General features: G+C 35.8%; 1 protein-coding gene across 1 annotated transcript in view; it reads right to left on the bottom strand.

Moving 5' to 3' along the window:
• LOC107587840 (isoprenoid synthase domain-containing protein-like) overlaps positions 1 to 24,229 on the bottom strand; it is a 41,505-nt gene that overhangs the window by 7,818 nt on the left and 9,458 nt on the right. Inside the window, exons 4-11 of the mRNA XM_016275803.1 lie at positions 22,413 to 22,458; positions 21,336 to 21,424; positions 20,458 to 20,503; positions 19,359 to 19,447; positions 18,977 to 19,063; positions 17,000 to 17,080; positions 16,020 to 16,112; positions 13,039 to 13,170 (exon numbers count right to left, since the gene is read on the bottom strand). Coding sequence (XP_016131289.1) covers positions 13,039 to 13,170; positions 16,020 to 16,112; positions 17,000 to 17,080; positions 18,977 to 19,063; positions 19,359 to 19,447; positions 20,458 to 20,503; positions 21,336 to 21,424; positions 22,413 to 22,458 — 663 coding nt within the window. The remainder of the gene's footprint in view (positions 1 to 13,038; positions 13,171 to 16,019; positions 16,113 to 16,999; positions 17,081 to 18,976; positions 19,064 to 19,358; positions 19,448 to 20,457; positions 20,504 to 21,335; positions 21,425 to 22,412; positions 22,459 to 24,229) is intronic.

The raw sequence follows: 24,229 nt of genomic DNA, 5'->3' as shown, positions 1-24,229 counted from the left end.
ATTCAGATGTGTGCAACGCATTTTACAGAGTACGAGGACTGTTTCCTGGGAGAGTAGCCTACAATGCCAGTGTTCCTGTGAATTCAGTTCCCCTGTTTCCCCTTCGGCGCGCATGCTGACCCTATACAGTCTATGATGCTTACAAATAATGCTGACTCAGCCTGTAAGTACGTTTTCATATTTAAAGGATTTGCCACTGATGATTCAAACGCGAGTTTTGAGCAGTGTAGAGTAGTGCTTGTTGTATGTCGTTTCTCCGATCACAAATGCAGACATGGTTTTATGTTTACGCGGCTTGATACATTGTTCCCCCTAACGATGGTCCCATTAGTGGAAAACTCTTCCAATGATGTAAAAAGGCCATTCAAACTAATTTTAACCTGAAATTGGCAGAACTAATGAAATTCTCTGTACTTGGCCTTGGCTTCCCTCGAGAGAGCCACTTGACTGGAGCTTTGGATGTCTTTTAACACACCAAGATGTTTGTGAAATCATTTTTATATAGGCATTTTCCATGTAATATAAGAGAAAAGTAAGTGTCAATGTTTATTACATAACCTGATATTGTTCAGAAATTACTAAAACTATAAACGATACACTTTTCTTATACTTTTTTTTTTTTTTACATAAAACGCTAAAGAAAACTGACTCGTAAAGTACTAAGATGACAACTTGTACAGCAGAGGACCACACAATGAGTCGCTCACTAACTGTCTTGAAAATCCTGCAAATCCAGAATGTCTTTCAGCAGCACGGAGCAGCCCACCTCACACGCTCTATGAAGATGGGGCCTCAGCAATTAGGAATTTAACAATGACAATTTGCACCCTTCGGTCTTTTTCTTTCCAGGCAGCAAGTGAGTCTTATTCCACTACAGGCCTGCCAGCGTCTCTCTCTATAATGATCTTCGTGAAGGTTACGAAACCCTTTAATGCCAGCTGAACTGGAAAGAATACTTAGTCACAGCGCTGAAGCCAGATCAATACGACAAATGCTAGACTTTTACTACCAACACTTTCAGCCAAAGTGGATTTCAAGAAATCATTTTTCAGCAGTAATGTGCATTGTGATTTAAAGGGAAGTGTGTGGGAGTCCACCACAAGGAGGCAGCAGAAAGTGAAAGGTTTTGACCAAAAGCTGATCTTTAAAGGGGTCATATGATGCGATTTCACGTTTTCTTTTCTCTTTGGAGTGTTACAAGCTGTTCTTGAATAGATAAGATCCCTAAAGTTGCAAAGACTAAAGTCTCAAACCCAAAGAGATATTCTTTATGAAAGTTAATAGGTTTTAGGCGCCCTAAAACGCCTCATTTAAACACACCCCCACATGTCTACGTCACTGTGTGGGAAGATTTGCATAACACCGCCCAAATATTCACGCAAAGTAAGAAGGGGTAACTTTGATTTGATAATGTAGTATTGTTGCCGCCGCCGCCATGTTGTGGAAACACTGTGTGTTTCGTTGTGAAAGCGAAACTACTTTGTTTGGCCTTCCAAAAGAGGACACAACTAGAATTTAGTGGTTAAGTTGTATTTACAACACTGTTCCAGAACAGTTCAAACCAAATATTCAGATGTGTGCAACGCATTTTACAGAGTACGAGGACTGTTTCCTGGGAGAGTAGCCTACAATGCCAGTGTTCCTGTGAATTCAGTTCCCCTGTTTCCCCTTCGGCGCGCATGCTGACCCTATACAGTCTATGATGCTTACAAATAATGCTGACTCAGCCTGTAAGTACGTTTTCATATTTAAAGGATTTGCCACTGATGATTCAAACGCGAGTTTTGAGCAGTGTAGAGTAGTGCTTGTTGTATGTCGTTTCTCCGATCACAAATGCAGACATGGTTTTATGTTTACGCGGCTTGATACACAACGCAATGCATAAAAAGACAGTATAAGTCATTATAATCCGTAATTATGTCTCCACTGGATGCTACAAATGCCTTGTTTGTAATGGGTTTTAATGTTTTTGTCTTGTCGCTCCGGCCGGACAGGGCATCACAGTATGGTAAGGGCGTAACATTTCCTTCACCCGCTTGAGGTATTCGGCCAATCACAATGCACTGGATAGCTGACCAATCAGAGCACACCTCGCTTTTCAGAACGATGAGCTTCGTAAAAATCGACGTGTTTCAGAAAGGCAGGGCATAGAGGAGAAACAATAATAAACAGTATGTGGAAAATGATGTGTTTTTAACCTTAAACCATAAACACATTTCATTACACCAAATACACAAAATAATGTTCTTTTTTAGCAACGTCATATGACCCCTTTAAGTGACAGACTAATTAACTTATGGTGCTAATTAAACAGGAAACAGCCCGATTAAACACTATAAAATGCATTTTAAAAGGAAATGGCTTATTCTGCCATTAAGACCCATGCAGGTCCTGTGTCCCTTTGAAAACATGGTATTACATTTCTTACTCTGACCGTGCATTCCTTTTGGGAAATTATAATAAAAGTTCCTGAATGTCCCTCCGGACTGCCAATCAAAAGACAGTAGCCAGAGGCAAAGAGCTTGACAGAGACATCGAGCCCGAGTTACTGTCAACTTCAGAGATGTGATATGGGGCTGAACTCTGCAGTTCACCTTCCTTAACTGTAACTGTATCCAAAGGGACATTTTTAATAGTAGACCAGCTTAGCGAATAACTGCAGGTCAAGTGACTCTCTGTGAGTTTTTGATTGTACTGGGTAGGCCTTTTTTTTTTGGATAGGACAACCATGGTAATGTATGAATAAACAGATCAATTCTGCTTAACTCTTTTTGGCAAAATACACCTTAAACTTACACTCTAAAAATGCTGGGTTAAATACAACCCGTGCTGGGTAAAATATGGACAAACCCAGCAAATTGGGTTGTTTTGACCCAGCGGTTAGGTTACTACCCAGAATGTTGGGTTAAACATTTAACACAACTGCTGGGTCAAAACAACCCAATTGCTGGGTTTGTCCATATTTCATCCAGCACTGGGTTGTATTTAACCCAGCATTTTTTTAGAGTGTAATCTTTAATCTTATATTTCAATCTTTTTAAATTAATCCGCCACTTTCCATTAACAAGATACAAAGCAGAGTCTGAAACTCTTTCTTTCAACAAACAGTGAAAAGAACTTAACATTCATATTTTCGATAAATTATTTTACATTTTTTATTAATTTACTCTTTTTTTTTTATTATTATCCTTTCTTCCAGGTTTAGTTTTAGTTTTAGTTATTTCACTGCTTCAAATTAAACTAGACAATAATTAGAAATGATGCCTTGGCATGTAGTAAAAATTATAAGAACGTTATTTTATATATAGATTTTATTATAGCTTATATTTTTTTAAGCAACAGAATTTATGATGGTCTTAGTTACATATGTAAATTAACATTTATATTTCATTTATTCAAAATATATTTGATCAATATAACATTTAGTTTCACTGATAAATGTATAAATATATTTATATAGAGAGAGAAAAAGAGAGAGAGACAGAGAGAGAGAGAGGCGACATGGCAAAATCACCAAGATAATACTACTAATGCAAGATTCATTTTATGTTACATAATCGGTAATATATGCTTTAATTCCTCAAAAAAATGGCAAAACAAAGTTCAACTTATTAATGGAAAGTGCCATCTAATATTAACAGGGAGCAAAGCTAGCAATTGACTCAATATACAGGAAATGTCAGTTAAATAATGAAAGTCAAAATGGTTTGGATTGAAAATCGTACACCGGCTTATAGTTGTAGAAACACTTGACAGTTGTTAATCTCTTCCATTACCACTTTATTCCGAAGAAAACACCAGCCAGAGGCGAAAGATGATTCGGCCCACTGATTTTTCAAAATGTACCACCAGCACAAATACTTTTAAAAAAGACAGATTTGTGGGATTGTGCCTGCAAAATGTGTCCTCAACACAACCCCATCATTCTCATTCAGTCTCACCTCGTTTCAAAAGGATCTGAGTGTCATTATCTCTTCTCTTTAACTGGACGACACGTCCACATTCCTATTGAAGCACTGCATTACACAATATTGATTCAGGAACTGCTCAGATAAACAAGTCAAGGTACACTGAAAGAAAATCAAAGTAATAATGAAGGTTTCCGTCGTGCGGTTACAAGGAGAATGGCGTCTATAGTTTCTCATGTCTTAAACAGGTTTCCTCAGTGAACTGTTTTTCTGGAGCTCTCTCTTTCCCTTTTTTTCTGTAGAACAGCCTCGGGCATAACCTACCACATTCACAGGAACGGGGTGAAGAAAATAGAGGAAGCTTTTGTTTCCATACCTGTGAATACTGCTCTATTTCAACAAGTCAGAGGGAGCTATTTCTATGTTTGTACTTGACCTGGCGACAGATATGTTCCTAAACAATGATAGACCACAATGCTTTCTTACACTGACAGATCTGTTGAAAATGGTAAAATATGTCATGAAACCCCAAGGCCCACATGCAGAAACCAAACATCCGCTGTTAACAACAAAACCTCTTGAGTTCACCTCATTACACTTGTGACATACACAGAAATGTCTAGTCAGAGATCAACCTGGGCCATGTATGTTATTTCCTTCGGCAGTTCAGTTTCTACATCCTTATTTTCCATCTCTATGCTCACCCATCGTCAAGTGCCCGCACCTCGTCTTGATGCATTAGGAACAAGCCTTATCACGTAAATATTTCACCTTTCCCTCAAACAAAAGACTGTCGGCATTTGTTACCGAGCTGTCCAAACAAGAATTACCATAGACTAAACAGTCATCATTTGTAGAAGAGTAAAGGTGAAAGTGTGAGAGACAGCAAAATTGCTTTGCAGAAAACAAACCACCCTCCAATGGAGGTCTCCTGCACTGTTTATACAGATGCAATATAAATACCCCTCTGCCCATATACTAATAAAAAATTAACTCAAGTTGTGCCCTTTTCGCATCATGGATTAGTCCATGTGGCCAGATAATTTATTTCATACAAGGAATTTAATGTGTTTTTTTATATATATCTAATAAATTAAATTGTATTTAAAATGCATGTTAACAATACTCAATTTTAAGCATTTAAATGTTTTAAGAATGTTTAAATATATTTTTAATTTTTTCTCATCTTACATTTTACCTGTTGCACTTTTCACTTTTGAATGTAGTGTTTTTATAAAAATATATAAAACCCCCAAAAGTTTGGGATTAGAAAGTTTTTTTTTTTTTAAGAAATCAAAACTTTTATTTAGCAAGGACGTGTAAGGACACTAAAGATCACAATTATTCAAAAGACATCAAATCATTATATTAGAATGATTTCTGAAGACACTGATCACTGGAGTAATGATGCTGAAAATTCAGCTTTGCATCACAGGAATAAATTCAATCTTAACATATATTAAAATAGAAAACAGTTATTTAAAATTGCAATAATATTTCACAAGATTACTGTTTTTACTGTATTTTTGATCAAATAAATGCAGCATTGGTGAGCATAAGAGACTTGTTTGAAAAACATTTTAAAAATCTTACCATTCCAATTTTATATAATGTTTTTTGTTTTGTTTTTGTTTGCTGCCTAAAATTTTTGAGTAACATGTGCGGCAGAAATATAGGATTTGCTTTATTGACATCTATTGACACAACCTCCAGAAGTTATCCAGTATGATTTCAGTTCCAGGCTTAAATTAGACTTTAAATCTAACAGGATCTATGTGGTCTAAACTTCTGGACTCCACTGTATATTTAACATATATGGTGCGGTTAATGGTTCCCAGTGTAGGAAGGATAAAGCTCACTCAAAAGGTTGCGTTTATCAATGGCTCGACCTGACTTGCCACCAAGAAAAGAACAAGATCTTCTAAAAAGATTCAAGTCAGAGGTGAACCACTTCAAACGACTCAACCTAACGAGGCTCATGCAAAATCCTGAAAAACTCCTGAGCTCAAAACAAGATTACTGTGCAGTGGACATTCAACTGCACTGTTTATACAGATGCAATATAAATACCCCTCTGCCCATATACTAATAAAAAATTAACTCAAGTTGTGCCCTTTTCGCATCATGGATTAGTCCATGTGGCCAGATAATTTATTTCATACAAGGAATTTAATGTGTTTTTTTATATATATCTAATAAATTAAATTGTATTTAAAATGCATGTTAACAATACTCAATTTTAAGCATTTAAATGTTTTAAGAATGTTTAAATATATTTTTAATTTTTTCTCATCTTACATTTTACCTGTTGCACTTTTCACTTTTGAATGTAGTGTTTTTATAAAAATATATAAAACCCCCAAAAGTTTGGGATTAGAAAGTTTTTTTTTTTTTTAAGAAATCAAAACTTTTATTTAGCAAGGACGTGTAAGGACACTAAAGATCACAATTATTCAAAAGACATCAAATCATTATATTAGAATGATTTCTGAAGACACTGATCACTGGAGTAATGATGCTGAAAATTCAGCTTTGCATCGCAGGAATAAATTCAATCTTAACATATATTAAAATAGAAAACAGTTATTTAAAATTGCAATAATATTTCACAAGATTACTGTTTTTACTGTATTTTTGATCAAATAAATGCAGCATTGGTGAGCATAAGAGACTTGTTTGAAAAACATTTTAAAAATCTTACCATTCCAATTTTATATAATGTTTTTTGTTTTGTTTTTGTTTGCTGCCTAAAATTTTTGAGTAACATGTGCGGCAGAAATATAGGATTTGCTTTATTGACATCTATTGACACAACCTCCAGAAGTTATCCAGTATGATTTCAGTTCCAGGCTTAAATTAGACTTTAAATCTAACAGGATCTATGTGGTCTAAACTTCTGGACTCCACTGTATATTTAACATATATGGTGCGGTTAATGGTTCCCAGTGTAGGAAGGATAAAGCTCACTCAAAAGGTTGCGTTTATCAATGGCTCGACCTGACTTGCCACCAAGAAAAGAACAAGATCTTCTAAAAAGATTCAAGTCAGAGGTGAACCACTTCAAACGACTCAACCTAACGAGGCTCATGCTAAATCCTGAAAAACTCCTGAGCTCAAAACAAGATTACTGTGCAGTGGACATTCAATACCTGACAGTGGGTGGTCGCCTCAAATCTAAAACAAGAGTTCTGCCGTGGACAGGCTGCATGGGGTAGAACACGCCACCATGGCCTTTTGCTGATTGAATGTTTACAAACCCATTTGGTCGCTCCTGGTAAGCATCAGCCTCTAATTTCTAATCTAATTTGTTTGCGAATGCTCTTGAATGGAATGTTGTCTCGCTATGAGAGTTTGCATGCATATGCAGGATCTTGAGCGTATCATTGGCTCATGTAATCTGCCAAATCAACGCTAAATAAACAGTTTCAGTGGGTTACAGCATGTGATCAGACACGCCAGCATGCATCTGGAGGCATGCTCTCAAGGCATTACACAGTGATGCACCAAATTTTTGATCATTGCAACGTCCAAAAATCATCCATAAGAGAAACTAGGTCAAACATTTTGAACAGGAACCATAATTTCAGCAGAAACTAACCAACAACTTTTGTAAAACATTATGAGTACAAGTGTGCTTATGTTACCCAAAAATCAGTTTGACAGTTATTTTGGGGTCACTGTGCACTGTTTCCTGCACATCACAACAGTATGTGAGAAAATACAGGATATCTGTGTGAAATTGAGTTTGTTTAAAGGAATAGTTCACCTAAAAATTTAAATTTGCTGAAAATGTACTCACCCTTAGGCCATCTAAGATGTAGATGAGTTTGTTTCTTCATTGAAAACAGATATGGAGAAATTTTGAGTCACCTCACTTGCTCACAAATAGATCCTCTGCAGTGAATGGGTGCCGTCAGAATTAAAGTCCAAACAGCTAATAAAAGCATAACAATAATCCACAAGTAATCCACACGACTCCAGTCCAACGATTAATGTCTTATGAAGTGAAAAACTGCATGTTTTTATGAAATCAAGGCATTTTAACTTTAAACCCTAGCTTCTGGTCAAAATAGAGTCCATAATCCATAATAATAATAATTAATAATAACACTTTCTCCAAGTTCATCCTCTTTTGTTCTCTCTCATCAAAATCCACCAACATATTTGTTTAGAACGGTTTGGACTGTTTTCACTTGTAATCAGTGCTTAATCTGTGCATATTTCTCTCCTGATTCTGATGAGATGACTCATATCTTAGTTTTGAAGTTAAAACATCTTAATGATGGATTTGTTTCTTACAAACATGCAACTTTTCACTGGCACCCATTCACTGCAGAGAATCCACTGGTGAGTACGAGATGTAATGCCAAATTTCTCCAAGAAAGAAACTCATCTATATCTTTGATGGCTTGTGGGTAAGTAAATTTTCAGTAAATTTTTACATCTGGGTGAATTAGTCTTTTAAATTCAATATATGTGACCCTGGACCACAAAGCCAGTCATAAGTAGCACAGGTATATTTGTAGCAATAGCCAACAATACATTAACATCAACAATATGGGTCAAAATTAACGATTTTTTTTAAGGCAAAAAAATCATTGGGATATTAAAGTAAAGACCATGCTCCATGAAGATATTTTGTAAATTTACTACTGTAAATATATCAAAACTTAATTTTTGATTAGTAAAATGCATTGCTAAGAACTTCATTTGGACAATGTTAAAGGCGATTTTTTTCAATATTTAGATTTTTTTGCACCCTCAGATTCTAGATTTTCAAATAGTTGTACCTCGGCCAAATATTGTCCTATCCTAACAAACCATACATCAATGGAAAGCTTACTTATTGAGATGTATACATCATTCAGAGGATGTATAAATGTCAATTTAAAAAAATGGGCCCTTATGACTGGTTTTGTGGTCCATGGTCACAATATTACATTAACCTTATTTTGTTTGTGTAATCACCATTAAAAAAAATATATGGTATCATTAATAGGACTGATACGGTCTATTATTTCAAACAACAGCTGACTTTCTGTTCATGGAGGTTTTGACTAAGAAATTTCAGTTCATCATTAGTATTAAATATCAAGAACACCCAACACATGCTGCCACAGTACAGATCTTTTAGTTTAACACTGTGGTACAATATCAAAGGAGAAGAGCTCTGGCCTGGAGTTGTCAGCACGGATCTTTCAAGACCAGACAAGAAAAAACACAGACTTTTTTTACTTTTCCTCCCGCAGTGCATTTGTGCCAGCCGGAATGATGAGGCAAATGTAAAAACAATTAGACATGGAGAGAAGGGGAATATTTGGAGAATGAGAAATGACTACTGGAACGTAAATCCGACACTAAGCGGAGGGTATGGCCAAATACATTTGCGCTGTCAAAGGCAGACGAGTATAAAAAGAGACGTTGAGGTACGCTCCACCCTGACATCATTTTAGCATGGGTTATTTTAGAGCGATTTAAGGATCTGATACCTTTTTGTGGTCCCTCAATCATCACAGTACTGTATTGACTCCTATAGAAACCTGCATATACCCAAAACATCATTAATCTTCAGAAAATCTAACTGATTATTTGGCAATCGAGCCTCCAAAAAATAAACCATTTTTAAAACTGCATCAGGCTTCAGTGCCAGTAAGGCTGAATTGGAAAACTCAAGATGGACCAAATTTGGGCTAAACCAGGTATCCGGTTTCAAAAACGGGTGGATCTGGGCAGGTAAGAGAGTCTCTTTCTCTTTTCTAAGGAGCAGCTAATCTCCTCTCAGGTTTAGATTCCTCAGCTGGATGCTTTGAGGAGAAGGAAGTGAGGGGTGGGTAAACTGCTGGGCTCTCACAGGAGGGATTAGAGCGGCTATATATCATTGTGACAAGCCTTTTCAGCGCATGACAGGCCACCAGGCCTTGTGTGCGAAGGAGATCTTGTGACACTTCCTGTCACTCACTGGCCAGGCACTGATAGGGCCAAAAATGACCTATATTGTCACCATCAGATCACCTTACTAACACCAAGGCACATGTTAAATAGTTATTATAAAGGCTATCTATCTAGCGTTTTCTTACAGCAAGCCAAGGACACGTTAAATTGATCAAAAGTGAAAGTAATATATTTAATGGTTTCATAATAAAAAATGCTGTTCTTTTAACGTTTTGATTCATTGAAGAATCCTGAAAAAGGATATTATAATATCTATCTATCAACATTTACAGTACAAAGCTGCTATATATCTATCTATCTATCTATCTATCTATCAACATTTACAAAACAAAGCTGCTATCTATCTACATTTACAGTACAAGCTGCTATGTGGCTGTTAGATTCATGCTTGCCACAGTCTGGATTTAATAAGGAAAACTTTGCATATTACAAACATACTGTGGAAAGACTGAAAGAAATTATTTGTTTAACGAGGCCTGTCATTGTTTACACACAATGAATCACGCAAACATCTCTTCGCTATCTACGTGGAGGGTGATTAGCAAGAAATACTTAAACAACCTGGAGGTCCATGACATGGAGGTTTTGGTCTCAAGCTTCACTGAAAAGTGTTGAAAGACTTAAATCAAATCCTGTCCTAAAAGTAATGCGTCACTGAACACAGTCAAGGTATATTACGTTTTTGAAGCAGAAGTAAGAAAAAGCAAAAAAGTTATTGATAAAAAAGACGCAATGTTTTTAATGAAGACTGAATGTGTATTTATGAGATGATGTTTACCGATCCTTATTAGATGCCAGTGTTCTTAAAACAACAAACCCTCGACAAGTCAAGTGCTCCACATGTACAAACATCTGGCTAGGAAAAACAAACCCAAAGATTCTAATCAAATAATCCTGGAAGACTATAGAGACAAAATCGCCCACATGTCAACTTAAAACTACACTTAACTAAACTACTCTTAAATGTCAACTTAAATGGATAGTTCACCCAAAAATGAAAATTTGATGTTTATCTGCTTACCCCCAGGGCATCCAAGATGTAGGTGACTTTGTTTCTTCAGTAGAATACAAACAAAGATTTTTGAACTCAAACCGTCACAGTCTGTCAGTCATATAATGGAAGTCAATGGGATCCACGGCTTTGAGAGTAAAAAAAAAAACATACGCAGACAAAACCAAATTAAACCCTGCGGCTCGTGACGATACATTGATGTGTAAAGACATGAAACGATCGCTCTGTGCAAGAAACTGAACAGTATTTATATAATTTTTTTACCTCTGATCCACTGCAATGTCCAACTGTCCTGAGCGCGTTCACAACATCCGGCGCGTGACACGTGCTCTTGCAAAGTAGATGCATGAGTGGAAGCAATCTTTCGCAAGTATACGTCACTCATTTTTATCTGCTTACCCCCAGAGCATCCAAGATGTAGGTGACTTTGTTTCTTCAGTAGAACACAAACAAAGATTTTTTAACTCAAACCGTCACAGTCTGTCAGTCATATAATGGAAGTCAAAGACCTCAATGTATCGTCACGAGCCGCAGGGTTTAATTTGGTTTTGTCTGTGTATGTTTTTTTTACTCTCAAAGCCGTGGAGCCCATTGACTGCCATAATATGACTGACAGACTGCAACGGTTAACGAGTTAAAAATCTTCGTTTGTGTTCTACTGAAGAAACAAAGTCACCTGCATCTTGGATGCCCTGGGTGTAAACAGATAAACATCAAATTTTCATTTTTGGGTGAACTATCCCTTTAACTACTCTTCAACTGCATCTTCTTTAGTGCAGACAAAAGAAATGACCATTTCTGATGGTATACATGTCAAAGTACAGTTATTTAATACAATATTCTCTAAAAGCATATATTTTACAATCCATTTTACAAATATAGCCATCATCATTGGGCAATTTTTATAATGAAACCTATTTATATTATCTATTTTAAAATAATATTCTACCCTGCAGTCTATTTATAATGTAAAACTCTCTTTTAACCTTTAGAATGAGACCATTTCTGATGGTATACATGTCAAAGTACAGTTATTTAATACAATATTCTCTAAAAGCATCTATTTTACAATCCATTTTACAAATATAGCCATCATCATTGGGCAATTTTTATAATGAAACCTATTTATATTATCTATTTTTAAAATAATATTCTACCCTGCAGTCTATTTATAATGTAAATCTCTCTTTTAACCTTTAGAATGTAACTATATTTTTCCTACCATGCCTTTAAGAAACCATTTATATGTGAACTGAGCAACAGTGCTTTACCCTAGGTGAAGTTATTGTTAAATTTATGGCCAATTTATGCAGAAATCAGTATTTATAATATTTTTTCATAATGTACTAAGTTATTTCATTTTAAAAGATCAATGAAAATCTAAATTGCTTGTGATATGAGCCTTTTAAAAGTTTCCCAGCGTTGATCATCAAAACCTGATTTTGACTGCATGAATGATGCCAGTGGAATAAATTCGGTATAGTATTAGGCAATGGAAAGTCTATATATTTAACTGTTGTGTCATCCAAAAACCCTCAGGCGTGACTTGCAGCAGAAAACATCTGACGGTTTCACTGCATCTCAAAAACGATCTGGATAAAATACCGAATTAGGAGGCATGACCTCTAATTAAAAAAACTTATATCACATACTGTATGAAGGTAGTTGGACGGGTCAGAACTCACAAAGTGAATCTTGGCAGCTATTTTGTGAAGCATGAATAAGCGCATCTGGGAGGAATTATCCTCATTATTACGGGACCTACGAGCGTGATTTACGCATGGTCTTTATCTGCACTTCCACTATCTCACAAAAATAAGCATTTTATCATGACGAACACATATTACAGTCACTCCCTCTGCTGTCTGAGCGGTTTTTAATGGGGGCCGCAACCACACAGGGCAAATTCACACATCACTCTCTATTACTTTTTTCCCCCCGGAGCCACAATGGCTAATATATAGCGAAAATTTGTAATTAATTCTCCAAAGGACACGTGTTAGACCTCCTGACCAAGCAATGAGACAAGGTTCCTCTTGGATGTTCCTAGACCTTTTATCCAGGCCAGATCAGGCTCAGATAAAGCTTATAAACAAAGCAATATTTTCAGATTTTGGGTGAACTATCCCTTGAACAGACATAATGATATCTCATTAAGAAAATTACCTTGGTGTGATCAATCTGAATTCCATAGAGCAGAACATTTCCTTGTATGACTTCAGAGGCCAGACTCCTGAAGGCTGTTAACTCATCTGTCTTTTGGCTGCCGACAGACTGCTTTGTCACGTTCAGCTGTACCTGTCAACAAAAAGAATAAAAAACATCTCCACTTATCTATAGCAGGGTTTCACAAACTGAAAGATCGTGAGGGAATAGCTGGGAGTTCATAAGTTTATGAAAGGCATAGTAATGACACACATGTCAAATTAAATAAATCTATATAAAATCTATAACTAAATAAATAATTTTCAACAAACTTAGCAAAAAGATTATTATTTTACGTTTACCTGCATCTTATGTTACTATGGAAACCTGTTTCTGCCACTTAAAAAAAAGGTTATTGCGAGTTTTTATCTCGCAATTCTGAGTTTATCTTGCAATTCAGACTTTTTTCTCAGAATTGTGAGATATAAACTCGCAATTGCAAGTTAAAAAGTTCAATTCTGAGGGGGAAAAAAGACTGGTATGTCCTCAAAACTGTGAGTTTATATCTCACAATTCTGACTTAAAGAAAAAAAAAACTCACAATGGCATATAAAAACTCACAATCAAATTGCAGTTTAAATCTTGCAATTCTGAGTTTTCGCAACTGCAAGTTTATATCTCAATATTCCTCAAATGTAAACTCGCATGTGTGAGAAAAAAGTCATAATTACCTTTTTGTATTGCCAAAACGGGCTTCCATATGTTACCAGTAACTGACATTAGAGAAATGTGCCAATGTGTTGTTAAATTATTAAAATATTAACTTAAAATCTAAACTTAAATTAACAAACAGGGTACTCAAAAAACATTTACTAAAAATAAAACTTATTTATCTGCATCTCATGTAACCAGTAATTGAAATATAAACATGAACATGTATTGTTAATTGCTATTGAAATATTGATTTGAAATAACATTTAAAAAATAAATAATTACAACATATAATTAAAACAAAATAAAACACTTACTAAACAGATTAAATATTTTGTTTACCTGCATCTCATGTAACCATTGTTGTTAAATTATTGAAATATAAACTGAAAATCTAAACTGAAAAAAAAATAATAATAAATACTTACTAAATTGATGAAATACAGTATTTTGTTTACCTGCAACTTAAAATCTAAACTGAAATAATTAAAAAATAAAACACTTACTAAAAAAGATGAAATATTTTGTTTACCTGCAACTCATGTAACCATTAACTGATATTAGAGAAATGTGAACAAGCAAATGTGCTGTTAAATTATTGAAATATTGATTTGAAATCTAAAATTGAATAAATACATTTTTAAACAACGAAACACTTACTAAAAAGATACCATTTTTTGTTTACTTGCATGTCATGTAATCATTAACAGGCATCAGACAAACGTGAACATGTGAATGTATTATTAAATTTTTGAAATATTAACTTAAACTCTCAAGAGGAATTTAAGTAAATACTTTAGGTCAAAGGGGTTCAGCTGCCAAAATAAAAATGGCAAATTTCTGATCAATAGGAATTAATAAACATTACAATACTTATCTAATCATCTACAATGACTCATTCGATCCAAATGGGAATTAATAATACCATAATAACCTGCAATTACTTCAATTAAATATTCCCTATTCGTAAAAAAAACTATTCTGGGAATACAGCCGTGGGACAGGCCCATTAATTTTAAAAGTACCCCACAGTACTCTTTTTAATAAACACTCAGCGCTCTCTGTGCGTTTGGACAGGTTGAGCTCCCATGCAAAACAGAAAAAACAGCTCTTAGCGAAAAGTTTCCACTGCAACTGATCCAGCATTCACCGATCCGTTAAATTAATGTGATTTCTTTTTCCGTTCGCTTACATCACCGTTTCAGGAAGATGTGGCTTGTATGCATCCGTACCAAATAAAACAGGCCGTTTGAAGAAAAACATATTTCTAACAGAGGTCATACCCCAGTATCAATTGGGGAAACGTTGTTTATTCTGATTCTAATAGATTTTTTTGTAGTTTCATAAAGTATCTCTACAAGTACAAAAAAGGTAACTGAAAGCCTAACAGGAAATGTTATAGAATGTTAAGCGGATCCAAATGTAATGTAAGTGTGAAGAAAGACAAGCAAACCTCTGAACAGCTCTTTATAAAACCATCTTGAGGTTTTACTCGCAATCACACGCTCTCTCAGCCACATGTGTTATCATCACATCTGTGGTGATGATAAGAACAAAGCATCTGTGAAATCCAAACAACGAGTGAAAACATAATGATGGAGAGTAGAGGTTATCTAACAGGCCTTCAGAGGGAATGTTAAAGGAAGCACATATGGATTCTGAGAAGGCTGGATTACCACAATGGGGTGCGGATCCCTGGATTCAGAGATCAAAACCGCAGGAGCAGATATTTTATGCTTTCGAAACATTTAAGAAATTAATCAAGGTAAGAGTGATGACATTCCCAGAGATTAAGACTAAGATGTTCTGAGGAACAAATGCTGGACAAGAACCAGGAAACAAAGCATCAAGGGTTTTTCCAACTGCCAACACCGCAACGTCAGTAAGTCTTAGCACTTCTGCGATCTGATGCACATTGTGTGTTTCTATGTCACAATGATGAAAACGAAAAAATGAGTTTAAGGTTAGACTCTCGCCTCTCACAATCAAAAATCACTTCTCTGTGTGTTCACACAATGAATGATATGTTTGGTATTATAGCAACAACCTAAGGTTAAAATAACTTCCAGGAACATAAAAACAAAATAAAATCAAGCAAACACAAAAATACAGCAGTTAAAATTAGATTTTCTAAATTAACTTGGTAAAAATTCTGAAATATTTTCTGGTAAAATCTTACTAAACAAGTCCCTAAGTGAGCGTACTTCATAAAAAAGTTTTCCACTTGCATTAAAACTAAAAATTATTTTAAACTAAACACTGAAAAGTCAATGGGGTGTATGGAATCTTACCCAAACAACAACTACTGGGTATAAACGAGCGTGGTCCGTATCCTCAAAACGTTTCGCCATGTCCAGGGTCCCCAAGAAGTTTGATGCAGTCGTCTAAAACAAAGGCACAAAACAACATTAATGTCACACCAAGATAATTTGCAAGGGGGCAAAAATTATGGCTTACTGTGAATAAGCATAATAAGACTTACCCAGACTAAATAGAACATTTAGAAAAATGGATAACTACATAGAACATTTATTAGAAATGTTTTACATTATGTTTTTACAAAGAAATGGATATGTTTTTCAGAAAGAGCAAATTCAATAAATCAAAAGTGACAGTAAAACCATTTATAATGTGCCAGAAGATTTCTATTTCAAATAAATACTGTTCTTTTGAAGTTTGTTCTTCAAATAATCTTTTCAAATAGGCATTCCACAAATGTTTTCAATCTATTCTAATGGATCATTTAACACTGAAGATTGGAGCTATGCTTGCTGAAAATTTAGCTTTGCCATTACAGGAATAAATTACATTTTAAAATATATTAAAACAGAAAACAGCTTTTTAAAATGATAATATTTCAGAATATTACTGGTTTTACTGAATTTTTGTTCAAATAAAAACAGCCTTGGTGAGTATCAGTGACTTCTTTTAAAAGACCCCAAACTTTTAAATGGTAGTTTGTGAATCCATAATGAATACAGATCAAATGTGTGTTTGCAAAAAAGTTATTTGGCTATTAGTTAACACTATCCAATAGGCTAGACTGTCTTATTGATGTCAGCAACAAAGTAAATGTATTTCAGAGTGGGATCAAAGACATATTTTGATTAAATATTACAAAGACAAGCTGTTATTTCTTTTTGAAATGAAATGCACAGGTCAGTCATTCACAGTAAGAGCAAGAAAACGCATTAAAAAGTCCAATTTGATTTATGTAGGCTTTAACATTGAATTACTTGTGTGTGTGTGTATGTGTGTATAGTTGACGTACAGATATGTGAATAAAGTTTCGGGTTTTGGACAGGTACTCTGTATGACTTTCCTTTGCACATGGAATGATATCTGTCTCCATCTGAGAAAAGGAGAAAAGAGCTCAAATTCAATAAAACAAGCAATCTCACCATCACGGCAGACAAAACTTTTATTTATTAAGATCTAATCATTCATCCCTTTTCATAAAAAGCAACACAACCACAGATGCTCTGCATATGAAATCATATTTTAGTCCTCATATCAAATCACATCCTGTCCCTGGCCTTGTCGAATATCTTGTACAGAGATGAAATAAACAGAAATAAACAGAAGTGTTTGGCACAGACTCGACCTTGACGAGAAAACTGGAAATATGAAATTGCTATTGGAAACACATGCGAGGAATTATTCGTTCTTGAAAGATAACCAACCGCGGCTTTAGACGAAAACCAGCTCGCTCCAAACTGTGGATTTACGAGATCAATTCGACATCTGAACCAGGTTGGGCTGTTGAGCCCACACGAGATACTGTTCACAGGTTATTTAAATGGTGGCGAAGCAGGAATAAGTGCTTCATAATGACCAAAAAACAAGCCACACACTTGGTTCTCATTAGCTATTACAGATCATGCAAAAATTCTGGTAATGCTTTCATTTCCACACATTTACAAACAAACAATCTTTTTGATAATTCTTAGGGATTTGTAAGCTATTCAAAAACAGAAATGTGCTTTTATCGGGCAAGGGACTCAATTTTAACCACAGTTATGTGTTGGGAATCATGTCGGCTCATGTTGTGGCTTAATCCGAGGTTGACGTAGGAATACATTACAGTCAAGAGTTATGCAGTATCACTGAAATGCCAGGATTACATGTAGTCAATGGAATTTTATAGTCTCCGATGGATCTAAAGTGGATTTTGTGTGAGATTTACTTATGTAGCTTAAAATGATATACACACTACCTACATGCTCTCAGTTCTAAATGATCTCAAAATCCTACAGCTGAGGAATGCGAATATCACTCAGTCATACACGAACTGCCACGTTCGAGATCCGCACCTTATGGAGCACGGATTCAGACTTTAATTCTCTGAGTCCTAGAAAAAAGTGTTCGACCCTTGTGAACTTGAGCCTTTGATGAAAGTAGATGGCAACCCGTTCCAGTTCTTATCAGTAGCATACATGGATGTAATTATTACATCTCGCTAAAAGGATCATCTTATCACTCTCTGTTGTCCTTTATTACCAAAACACATACCTAGAGCCAATCGCACCACCTGCACGCCTGGAATGGTCCCAACTTTGAGTTTCACTTCGCTGTAATGGAGATACTGTAATGGGGCTTAGATTTACAAATGGCACTGGGACAAATTTGATTCCTCATCTCTAATCTCCTCCTTTTCTTTCATCTCCCTCGAGTCGTAGGAACGGCTCGATAGAACTAACCACGGCTGGCACCTGGGGGAGCGGCAACGTCTGGAACCAATCAGCCATACGGGACACTGGGTGCTCTCATGTTTGCAACCTTATAAAGAGGAGGACATGTGCTTGATGAAGAACTTGGAATGGCTACAAAAGAGGATGGGCTTCCAGAGCACAGAGCCTGAATAAAACACATAATATTTCCTTTTGGTGCGCTGTAAGATGGATCTCCTACAGCGAGAGCTACAAGGTGAAGACATGCCTCCAGCTGGACCGGCTCCAAAAATCAGTGTGGAATAAATGGGAAGGTGGTCACACTTGTACAAGACACCTTATCCATTTCAACAAGCACATCCATTGGTACGGCTAGGTTATCGCTCTCACCATCTGTTAGTCCTCATGCAGTTGCAGGACAGGTGAAAGCTTGGTTGTTGGACGGTGTGAGTAGGAAATTGGGGTAAAAGGAGTTGAGATGGAGACAGACAGCTTTAAACATCTACATATGCAACACATTCCTAAGCAAAGACTATTTTAACTAAACCGTAAGACGAGGGATGTCATCTTTAACATACCATGTTCAGATTTTTCTGAAGTGCTTTGGCCAACTCAACGGCTTCTGCTTCAGCTCCTGCGATGATACATGCTGACATTGAAAGAGTCTCTCAAGAGAAAATGAAAATAATGCTTCAAGACCAAACAGATAATCAAGTGCAAGAGTATGTTTGATGTAACCTTTGTCAATGTAATTTAACCCTGTTTGCAAACCAGTTTTGGAGAAGCTACCCCAAGAGTGTTGGAAAGTATGTAATATTATGTAATAAAGAAAAAAATAAATACAATTTGCCACTTCAAGCATTTTATCTCAAGAAAACCGGACAAGCTTCTTTCATATCGATTGGTATCAAAGTTAATCAGAGTGTCTTAGTAACAATCATTGTGTCATCTTTAACATACCATGTTCAGATTTTTCTGAAGTGCTTTGGCCAACTCAACGGCTTCTGCTTCAGCTCCTGCGATGATACATGCTGACATTGAAAGAGTCTCTGAAGAGAAAATGAAAATAATGCTTCAAGACCAAACAGATAATCAAGTGCAAGAGTATGTTTGATGTAACCTTTGTCAATGTAATTTAACCATGTTTGCAAACCAGTTTTGGAGAAGCTACCCCAAGAGTGTTGGAAAGTAAAGTAAATTAAAATCAAATAGTTTTTATGTAATAAAGAAAAAAATAAATACAATTTGCCACTTCAAGCATTTTATCTCAAGAAAACAGGACAAGCTTCTTTCATATCGATTGGTATCAAAGTTAATCAGAGTGTCTTAGTAACAATCATTGTATTTAAATTCAGGGATAAATGGCTTTTTCCTGACCTTTCATTAAAGGTAAAAGCACGGATATATTGGACTAGGCGAAGCAAACTTTAAATACAGCCAGAGGGATGCTTTATTGCAAAGACAGAACTCAGAAATAGGTAGGAGACCCAATACTCAGCCAAGTTTAAAACATTTTTAGTCAATCTGTTGTTTTATTCCACTTAGTTTGGTATTTTGGAACTGGGTTACAAGCCAACAGCAGCTTAGTGCACTGGCTGAATAGAAAAGGTCATAATCTTAGTAAATAAATGCATGGAAACTTCGCTAAAATCACGCACACATACAACTGAACCACCACATATTTATGAAAAATATTACATTTTATCCAATTCTTCGATTTTCTGTCCAAACCAGAGAACTGGCCCTTTGCTGGGTCAGCTCATACCTTACAGGTCATTTCTATAATTTCTCTTAATAGACATCTTGAAATGGCGGTTAGCCTTTGTGGTTCACAATCTCTCTTTGTATATTTACATACACGTTACTAACAGTTTGTTTTTGCCCAATGATCCTGACTGTGGAAAACTGTCTATTTTGACTTGCCCAGTTAAAATGTATAATCAAACAACATCAAGTCTGCAATAACAACAGTGAATGGCAATATTGTATTCCCAGCAATGACTCAAATCAGTGGCTGGTGAAATATTTATTTATTTTCTGCGCAACTTAAATACAATACCTTTAATTATAGCCTCCGCAGCTGCTAGATCTCGCTTGTATGTTACCTACAAAAGGAAAACATCACATTAAAAGAGAAACAACAGTTTGTGCTTAAAATAAACTTATCACTCTCTGTTGTCCTTTATTACCAAAACACATACCTAGAGCCAATCGCACCACCTGCACGCCTGGAATGGTCCCAACTTTGAGTTTCACTTCGCTGTAATGGAGATACTGTAATGGGGCTTAGATTTACAAATGGCACTGGGACAAATTTGATTCCTCATCTCTAATCTCCTCCTTTTCTTTCATCTCCCTCGAGTCGTAGGAACGGCTCGATAGAACTAACCACGGCTGGCACCTGGGGGAGCGGCAACGTCTGGAACCAATCAGCCATACGGGACACTGGGTGCTCTCATGTTTGCAACCTTATAAAGAGGAGGACATGTGCTTGATGAAGAACTTGGAATGGCTACAAAAGAGGATGGGCTTCCAGAGCACAGAGCCTGAATAAAACACATAATATTTCCTTTTGGTGCGCTGTAAGATGGATCTCCTACAGCGAGAGCTACAAGGTGAAGACATGCCTCCAGCTGGACCGGCTCCAAAAATCAGTGTGGAATAAATGGGAAGGTGGTCACACTTGTACAAGACACCTTATCCATTTCAACAAGCACATCCATTGGTACGGCTAGGTTATCGCTCTCACCATCTGTTAGTCCTCATGCAGTTGCAGGACAGGTGAAAGCTTGGTTGTGTGAGTAGGTGAGTAGGAAATTGGGGTAAAAGGAGTTGAGATGGAGACAGACAGCTTTAAACATCTACATATGCAACAGGTTCCTAAGCAAAGACTATTTTAACTAAACCGTAAGACGAGGGATGTCATCTTTAACATACCATGTTCAGATTTTTCTGAAGTGCTTTGGCCAACTCAACGGCTTCTGCTTCAGCTCCTGCGATGATACATGCTGACATTGAAAGAGTCTCTGAAGAGAAAATGAAAATAATGCTTCAAGACCAAACAGATAATCAAGTGCAAGAGTATGTTTGATGTAACCTTTGTCAATGTAATTTAACCCTGTTTGCAAACCAGTTTTGGAGAAGCTACCCCAAGAGTGTTGGAAAGTATGTAATATTATGTAATAAAGAAAAAAATAAATACAATTTGCCACTTCAAGCATTTTATCTCAAGAAAACAGGACAAGCTTCTTTCATATCGATTGGTATCAAAGTTAATCAGAGTGTCTTATTTAAATTCAGGGATAAATGGCTTTTTCCTGACCTTTCATTAAAGGTAAAAGCACGGATATATTGGACTAGGCGAAGCAAACTTTAAATACAGCCAGAGGGATGCTTTATTGCAAAGACAGAACTCAGAAATAGGTAGGAGACCCAATACTCAGCCAAGTTTAAAACATTTTTAGTCAATCTGTTGTTTTATTCCACTTAGGTTGGTATTTTGGAACTGGGTTACAAGCCAACAGCAGCTTAGTGCACTGGCTGAATAGAAAAGGTCATAATCTTAGTAAATAAATGCATGGAAACTTCGCTAAAATCACGCACACATACAACTGAACCACCACATATTTATCCAATTCTTCGATTTTCTGTCCAAACCAGAGAACTGGCCCTTTGCTGGGTCAGCTCATACCTTACAGGTCATTTCTATAATTTCTCTTAAAAAGCCTGTTTGTATAAAAAGACAACATGTAGACATCTTGAAATGGCGGTTAGCCTTTGTGGTTCACAATCTCTCTTTGTATATTTACATACACGTTACTAACAGTTTGTTTTTGCCCAATGATCCTGACTGTGGAAAACTGTCTATTTTGACTTGCCCAGTTAAAATGTATAATCAAACAACATCAAGTCTGCAATAACAACAGTGAATGGCAATATTGTATTCCCAGCAATGACTCAAATCAGTGGCTGGTGAAATATTTATTTATTTTCTGCGCAACTTAAATACAATACCTTTAATTATAGCCTCCGCAGCTGCTAGATCTCGCTTGTATGTTACCTACAAAAGGAAAACATCACATTAAAAGAGAAACAACAGTTTGTGCTTAAAATAAATGTGCCAAATATAACTGAACATTAGTTTTGTGGTTGTACACACTGTTAGGAGTGATTTACTGTTTGTTGCAATATATATACACATACAGTGGGGTCCAAAAGTCTGAAACCACTAGTAAATATACTTCTGCTGTTCGTTTTGCTAATGCAATACAAACCTTTTCATTACAGCAGATTATCAGTATAACCAGGGTAAATTAAAATCTTTTCTTGCCAAACAGATGAACATTTCACAAATCTGAGGTACAATATTCAAAACATTTATAATGATACAATATTTGCAAAATATGCACGAGTTCCTTAACAAAATATCTTAATATAGAAATTAATTTCTTAGTTTCTTCATGTTCTAATGGGTTATATTGTTTTAAATCATGAAACAGGGTTGTGCTCCCTGACTTTGATTGCACGATGCAGATGTACATTTTTGTTCATTAACAAAAACAGTAATATCTGTACAACCTGTAACAACCTCATATTTATACTATAGGGTAAAATTTAAATATTCTAACATTGAGTTAGAACTCTATTTTTATTTAAAAAATAACCACAGTATCACACAATTAGATCATGATAACCAAATTTAAAACCACACATAGCATGGTAAAATGTAACTATATGGTTTCTATGGTATTTGTATGAAAAACAGTAGCCTAAATACATTTAGTATAAAAAATATGCACAAATGCTCTAACTCAATAACAACCAGTACTCCTTTAGTACATGTCTACATTAATATATATTTAATTATATAAATTCATAGAAAATTGGGTTCAAAAAGCAAGGAGAAGCATATAAATCTTCGCAGACCCTTCACTGTTGGGGTTGGAGAAGAAAAGCCCCAGAAGAGCCGGAGTGTCAGGTAACACCCAAGCGGGCTTGATATTACCCATTCTTCAGATTGCCTCATCCTCTGTATTCCTTCATGTCATGGTTTTATCTTTATTTAGAATTAATCGAGGACAGACAGCTGTGACTTGACACAGAAAACTCACGCTAATGTTCGATATCGCAGCCAAAAACAACGAGACTGTGAAATCAAAGTTTTCCAGAAGCAAAAAATTCGGCACCCAAAAAAAAAAGGTCTTCTCAGCAGCCCTATAAATCTCAATGCTTCTTTTTAACACTTCTATCTGTTACTGTTATCGAAAGTTTGACAAAAGGCTTAATCAGATCCAAAGATGATGATGATGATGATGATGATGAAATTTCAAATGAAATGATGAAATACACTACACTCCACCTCCATGAGAAATGTTATGAGTCTGGATGAGAAAGCAGCATGTCTGTGAAAGCATTGTTTGAGTTGATCTTGAGAAGAAATACTGCGATAAAACTGTGATCTTGCAGTCAGCTATGTAACCTAGGCCAGACTAAACAATTATGATTTATTATTTTGACACAACTAACTACCATGGGAATAATAATAAAAGTCACAGTGCCTTAGAGCAGAAGAACCGGTGGGTTTATGCAAATCTCAGGGACAATGAACAAAAGAGGCAAGTTGGTCCAAGATTTGTACACTGAGTGTTTCTTTGTCACAGTGAAGTAATATTTGCAGTAAGTGCCAAGCTCCAAACACATTGGATACTATATAAAAAAATAAATACATGTGATGGAAGAGTCACAAAGGCTACTGGGTTAAAAAAAAAATATATAATATACTATATATATATATGTATATATATATATATATATATATATATATGTATATA

The sequence above is a fragment of the Sinocyclocheilus grahami genome, unplaced genomic scaffold (assembly GCF_001515645.1).
Source record: "Sinocyclocheilus grahami isolate Dianchi unplaced genomic scaffold, SAMN03320097.WGS_v1.1 scaffold6.1, whole genome shotgun sequence".
Taxonomy (NCBI): Eukaryota; Metazoa; Chordata; class Actinopteri; order Cypriniformes; family Cyprinidae; genus Sinocyclocheilus; species Sinocyclocheilus grahami.
Note: the sequence above shows the minus strand (reverse complement) of the source record. Positions and strands in the feature narration are given on the sequence as shown.